This window comes from Varroa jacobsoni, unplaced genomic scaffold (genome assembly GCF_002532875.2).
Source record: "Varroa jacobsoni isolate VJ856 unplaced genomic scaffold, vjacob_1.0 scaffold_977, whole genome shotgun sequence".
Lineage (NCBI taxonomy): Eukaryota > Metazoa > Arthropoda > Arachnida > Mesostigmata > Varroidae > Varroa > Varroa jacobsoni.
In genome coordinates, this window is record NW_019213879.1 from 34,910 (window position 1) to 41,183 (window position 6,274).

Genomic DNA, 6,274 nt, shown 5'->3' on the forward strand with positions numbered 1-6,274 from the left:
GTTGTAGATTAAATCAAATGATTTCTGTTATTCTACATCTATTACTTTTTTATTCGGGGGCTCCTCGTTTTCGTTGTCGCCTTCATAGTTGTCTTCTTGTGAGTTGCTTCTGACCGCCTTTCTGATACGGGGTTCAGTAATGCATGTGGTTGAATTTCCTGATGTATTGGCATGGGACATCGTGCAGTTGTTAGCTCGACGCTGTCTTTCAGATGACGTATTTGCGACCCAGTCGGGATCGGTCTCTTTGTTATCGGCGAACGATTTTTCATCCTCCGAAAATAGTGTAGATGTCTCATAGTCATCAAAGCGCAACGCATCAAGCCTTCTTACCGCTACGCTCCGTCCATTTGTAGGAACCCGTCGAGGGTTCAGTGGTGCCACAGTGAAAGGTGACCTCGGAATCATCATTCCGTGAGATATCGTCTACAAAATGCGATTAATAGGATCACTCCGTTAAATGATCGTTAAAATCAATCCATTGAATAGTCACAAGTAGCTTATCGACATATAAAATTACATGACACACATGCTCGTATTTTGTGATTAGCTGCTTATTTTTGACAAAAAATGACTTTCTAGCATACAATAAACGACTTCTACCATGTAAACCTATCTGCATAGTTCACTACCCTTGCTCGATTTTTCCTACTCTACTTACATTAAGTTTGTTCTTCAGTTCATCAATCATTGCATTTTTATCCTTGAGCTCCTGTTCGATTTTCTCAAGGTCGCCCTCGTCACGGCCAGTTTCAACAATAAACGCAGCGTACTTTTCTTCGATGAGCTGCTTCTCGTGTTCGCAGTCATTAAGCAGCTGCATCGTATGTTGCTGCTGTTCCTTAAGAGTGGCTAACTCATCGCGATACCCAGCAGCTTGGTACGCTAGCTTCTCGCATTTGGACACCAGAAGTTTGACCGTGAGCTGCGCATCGTACGAAGTGTTGAAACGTTCATGAAGTCTGCCACAACTCTCAATGCTTTTTTGAACTTCCTGATTTTTATCCAGCACTAACTGGGCATTTTTACGCTTCTCTACCAGGTCGATACGTTCGTCTTCGAGTTCGTGTCGGACGTTATCAGTGAGATCGCTAGTTTCAAGCTGCGCTTCGATTTCTGCCAGGCGGCTATCAAATGTCTGAATCTGTTTGGTGTAGTCATCAACGTAGAAGGTCGACAGCGCCCGGGTAGCAGCCATGTTTACCTCGTCGTCGACCATTTCCTATGAATGCAACGTCATAGTACAATAAAAGTCGAAAGCAGTGCGCGTCGATATGGCTATGTTGAACCTTATGAGCACACATTGTCTTCCACTTAACGTAAACGGCCACGTAGGAACAAATTATTTCGCACAAGAATCATTATCATAATACTAATGTTAACAGCATTATAATCATACAACTTTATCAAGTGTGTAATTACCACCTTCAAACTTACCTTTACTTTGCTGTACACACTCATGTTATTGTTTGTGGAATCCATCTTGCCCTTGCTCGAAACCGACTGCTGCTTCGCGGCAGATTTGCTGTTCTCCGTCTTTCGTTTGAGCAACATCTCCAAACGGTCTTTAGCTGCGAGCGCTTGTTCGAGCTTCCGCTGTTGGCATTTACGTTCCGCAGCTTGTTTCATGTCAAGTTTACTACGTTCAGCAGCAGCTTTTTGCTGTTGGCGCTGCAGAGCAATCATTTCTCGCTTCTGTCGCTTTATCTCCTCCTGACTCTTTTTGCCTTGTTCTTTTAGCATTCGTTGGAGTTTCACTCGTTCGCGGTTGATTGATTCCACCTTCGCTTTATATTTCTCAATAGTCTCATTTTGCACCTGTGAGCTTTTTAGGTCCTTCCTCAATTGAGAAAGCTTCTCCTTTTGTTTTGTAGTAGATGAGAGAAAAAGAACACCAAAATATACAGGGTTACGTAAGATCAATAAGTGGTAGCAATATCGTAAGGTAGTTCAGCCCTTCGTTACAACAACTTCCTTTATACAAACAGCGAAAAGGGGCAGTAATTATTCGGCCAAATATAACGTATAATAATTGCTTTTCCTCTATAGAAAAAAAACAATACTAGGTATGCTCTTAAATGTTTAACTTCACCCAATTTCTTCCATATCAATGTTGAACATACACAAGAGATACACAAATATATTTCCAATCCTTTGATCTAGACGTATCTATTGAATAGATAGCCACATGTATGCTTGCCTGTAACACACGATTCTTTTCCGTCTGAGAGTCAAGCTTGCTCTGTAGTTCCCTAAATTCTGCCGATGACTTCTTCGAGCCGCTCATCTGTTTCGCTGTAGAAGCTTTTTCGGCTTCGGATGCCTCGAGCTGTCGCTCTAATTCAAGAACTTTTTCCTCCAGTTGTGCACTTTTTTTCTGCATCTCAATGAAGTACTTCAGCTGACTTGCGCTTTCATTGTAGTCTTGATCTAACACAGACAATGCTGATACTAAAGCCAGTTCATCGCGGGGCTCGGGTTCCATAGCCTCATTATCAGTATGATTACCATTTTCTTTAATTTGCTCCGGTCCACTCAAGTTAAAAGTCCGATTGGGAGAAGAAACTTCCCCCGCAATCGAAGTAGTTCTAGATCATAGCATATGAAAAAAGTACAAATATTCTGTGAATACTTTAACCTCTCTGTTTTATAAAGTAAAATGTCATACTATACTGCAGATTGAACTGTACTGTGACTTACTACGGATACCGACCAGCTACAACTGATGCTGGTTTTATATATAGTATAATAGAAAGTCCATTTAAAATCGGCATAGTTTTACCATAATTGTTTCTTTTTAAGTACATTTGAATGGATTGCCTAGAGTTCCCAATCCCGATAACGTAGTTTTCTTTAATGATACCTTGACATTATCGAGCTCATCCCAAGTAGCTAAATTACCTGGTTTCCTTTGATAGCGTCGCTACAAGACGTTGGAGTTGATTGCATTTCTCTTGCAGCATTTCTACTGTTTTCGTTGACATTTCATACTTCAAAAGAATTTGAATCATTTCCTCAGTTCTGGCAGCATTTGCAAATGGCTCCTTCTCTTTGTCCTCTTCAAGTTCCATAATTGTCATCTCCAAATCGCCGAGATCAAGATTATGGCTTGCACAAAGTTTTTTGAGACGTCGATTTTCTTCTTTGAGCTTTAAGAACTCCTCTCGGGTGATGGCCTTTTGAGCCTTTTGAGCCGAAATCTCAATCTTTCTAGCCTGTTGCGCGTAATGTAGGGTCTTCTTGCTTTCAGCTTCGTTACAGGACTCCATTGAGATGCAGGCAATTAGCGTTGTAATAGAATTTCCGTCTAAGAGCGGTTTGAGCACCCGTGTTAGAACAGAGTCTCGATATGAGACATGGCCTGAACGATCCCTGAGTTGAATAATAACGCGTCCCAAAGCTGACAATGACTTGTTAATGTTGACACCCTCTTTCATCGTCAGTTTATCACCTTCTGGTACTTCACTGCCTGCAAGATCTACTAGCTGAAGGTATGGGGTTGAAGCAAGCGTCGATTCACCTTCGTCATTTAGATGCTCAACGAAGATTGTAAAGACCGCATGCGATCGCGAGGAATTCGCGTTCATCGTGGTTGCGGCAACTCGTCGATTTTTTGATCCACGTTGTAAAACGTTCATAACCTCCTGAGTAGAAGCTACTTCTTCGGTGGTCAGTCCTTCTACATCTGTGACAAGTTCACCAGGTCGATCTTTTCGAGGAACATCTCTAACTTTCTTAATTACGGGTTTTTTTTTGTCGTCGACGTGCAGAAGATCGAAGGCCTGCTCATTGTATATCTGAAATCATATGTTAAAAAAATATTGACTGTGGTAAAATTGGTAAGTTGAGTGTGTTAATAGAATAATCAGTCTGAATAACTGGGTTCTCCACTATGGCGTCCTACGCCCATCAAGTTTTCTTTGTAACGCGACAGATTTCCATTACAACTTCTTTAACTTTAATGTATGATAATAAGCGATCGAAAAGTTTCATGAGGTCACTAGCGAAAAACAATCGCACTGTTTGTTTACTTAATCATTATTATTACCGATTCTCCATCACTTACCGTAATCTCCAATTACTATCTTGTGTCGCTTCGCACCTAACTAAACGTTAAAGCTAAAAAGTTGAAGAACATATTAGCACGAAATGGCATATTAAATGTAACGGTACCAAGGGGATCTCCGAAGAATGAAACAACCAGCCTAATACGCTATTTAGAAGTAACTCGGTTTGATAGAACGTAAACAATGCTGAATATCTACAACTATCGTGGCTAGCTCCATAACTAGGGCAGCACAAAAATTAATAAACCCTGTTCCTATTGAGCCTAGGCGGCACGCTAACCTCCATGAACGTTACTTTAACGTTGATCTGTGTTGTCTCATCCCGTGGAACAGCAAGGCGAAATATATCGGACGCGGCACGTGAGATAATACCTGGATTCTTCACGTAGCATTCTTCTACGCCATTTGTACCAACCGTGTAAGTCTTACCAGACGATGTCTGGCCGTATGCAAGGATTCCCACACAATAGCCTGCAATTGTAAAAACTCATCTCATTTCTCAAATGTGAATCAAAAACCTTACTAGAAATCTTAGCCATAACACAAAATGGAATAATTAGCGACGGACTATCAGAATAAACTACTGATAGATATCTCGTCTATTTGGGTCAAGACACGTAGATGTCGGGAAGCCCACAGTCAAGAAAATAATTGTTTCCAAAGCTTGTTTATCCAAAACAATTATGTGTATTGTTGTATTAATATGTTGCATTAATGTGACACGCTATATTATCTACTATAATGTAAGATAAATGACTATTAAGAGCCCAGGGCTAGTGCGATAACAGGCCCAAGTCTAGCTCAGAATTTCGTTCAGTCTGTAATGTCTCTAACGGTTGTCCTGGCAAACATTAAGTAGAATCAGAAAATTTCTACGATAGCCACCTAAGGTTATAGCAACCATAATATGCAAGAAGTCTACACTATAACGCGCACGAATAGTCTCAATCTACCTAAAAAATCCCGGCACAAGTCCGCAATAGTTCAAGTGAACAAATAAAGTCGCCAAAGTTTTCTGTAGGATTTAACGGCCAACGGTCTTTGACTTTCTTTGTTTTAACTGTAACACGATTGCTGTACATGGAAAAACAATATACAGTATCTATGCATTTCCGATATCAGCTGCATTCAATAAACTTTTGGAAAATATTGTTTTTTTTTCAAAAATTTACATTTCCAAAAAGATATGAGGCTTTTTTTTATCAATGCGACAATATATCGACGTACCTTCAACGAGTTTTTCTACTGCAGTTCTCAGACGCTCATAAACTTCTTCCTGAGTTGCTTCTTCCTCGAACACGACATCATATTGGAACATATTATTTGTCATTTCAATTTCATTGCCATATTTGTCCAATTTAATGGATCCGCGCTGGGCACCTTCCGGAAGGCGTCGAGGACGAACCATGACTTGTAAATTGGACCGTTGCATTGTAACGATTAAACTAGTCGGCTCGTTATTTTAATAAGACTTCCACAAACATAAACCTCGGCTATGAGCACCCTTTAATAGTAAACTCGTTAGGTTGGTTCTCGGCGGCTCGGGCTAAATTGCGTGGTCCTTTTCGACACGAGCTTCGCCTTCTCACTCGCGAAGCCGCGCATTCACTATTCAGTAACGCTTTCTGGCAGCCGCGTTTACTCGGATTCAAAAGTTCTCCAACGCGTAGTTATCGTGGCGGTAAGGGAATGGCGCGAAAATTTGAATTTTTTTTTTGGATCAATAAAATGACCAAGTTTAGAAGGTTTACAGCTTTTACTTAAGGCTTTGTTTGTTTGTGACAACCTAGGTATTCTATCTAGGATAAATTACTGCTGCTGATCTCAATGACAGTGGTTGAAGGAATATAACAACGTTTAGGTGACGCGGGACATTCTTTTAATAAAATTCTTAATTTGGGAAGCTCGTGTTTTTCTTTATAGCTGTGCGTTGTAGATCCGTGTGGCTTTGTTTCCGGAATAGACGAACATTTCCTCGAAAACAAACGCACAATTTTTAATCAAGGATATGAAGCAATTGTTCGAACATAACTTTTTCCGTTAAATTCTACGATTTCGTGATCGCTATACGTAGCTATTCAATTTTCTATATCTATATATAAAAACGTATAGTGATATCTACAGTCATTGGCCGAATTTTTTCATTGATTATTTTTCAATAAGGGACCCGTAAGTCCTTTGTCGTTTCATGTATTGCCGCATGGTGC

General features: G+C 40.4%; 1 protein-coding gene across 1 annotated transcript in view; it reads right to left on the minus strand.

Annotated features, from left to right (window-relative positions):
* Positions 1-5,699, minus strand: part of LOC111265516 (uncharacterized) — a 7,051-nt gene extending 1,352 nt beyond the window's left edge. The window contains exons 1-7 of the mRNA XM_022842271.2: positions 5,295-5,699; positions 4,348-4,538; positions 2,902-3,797; positions 2,201-2,588; positions 1,438-1,860; positions 662-1,222; positions 46-426 (exon numbers count right to left, since the gene is read on the minus strand). Of these exons, the coding sequence (XP_022698006.1) occupies positions 46-426; positions 662-1,222; positions 1,438-1,860; positions 2,201-2,588; positions 2,902-3,797; positions 4,348-4,538; positions 5,295-5,499 (3,045 nt within the window). The 5' untranslated portion in view covers positions 5,500-5,699. The remainder of the gene's footprint in view (positions 1-45; positions 427-661; positions 1,223-1,437; positions 1,861-2,200; positions 2,589-2,901; positions 3,798-4,347; positions 4,539-5,294) is intronic.
* Between the last annotated feature and the right edge of the window lie 575 nt (positions 5,700-6,274).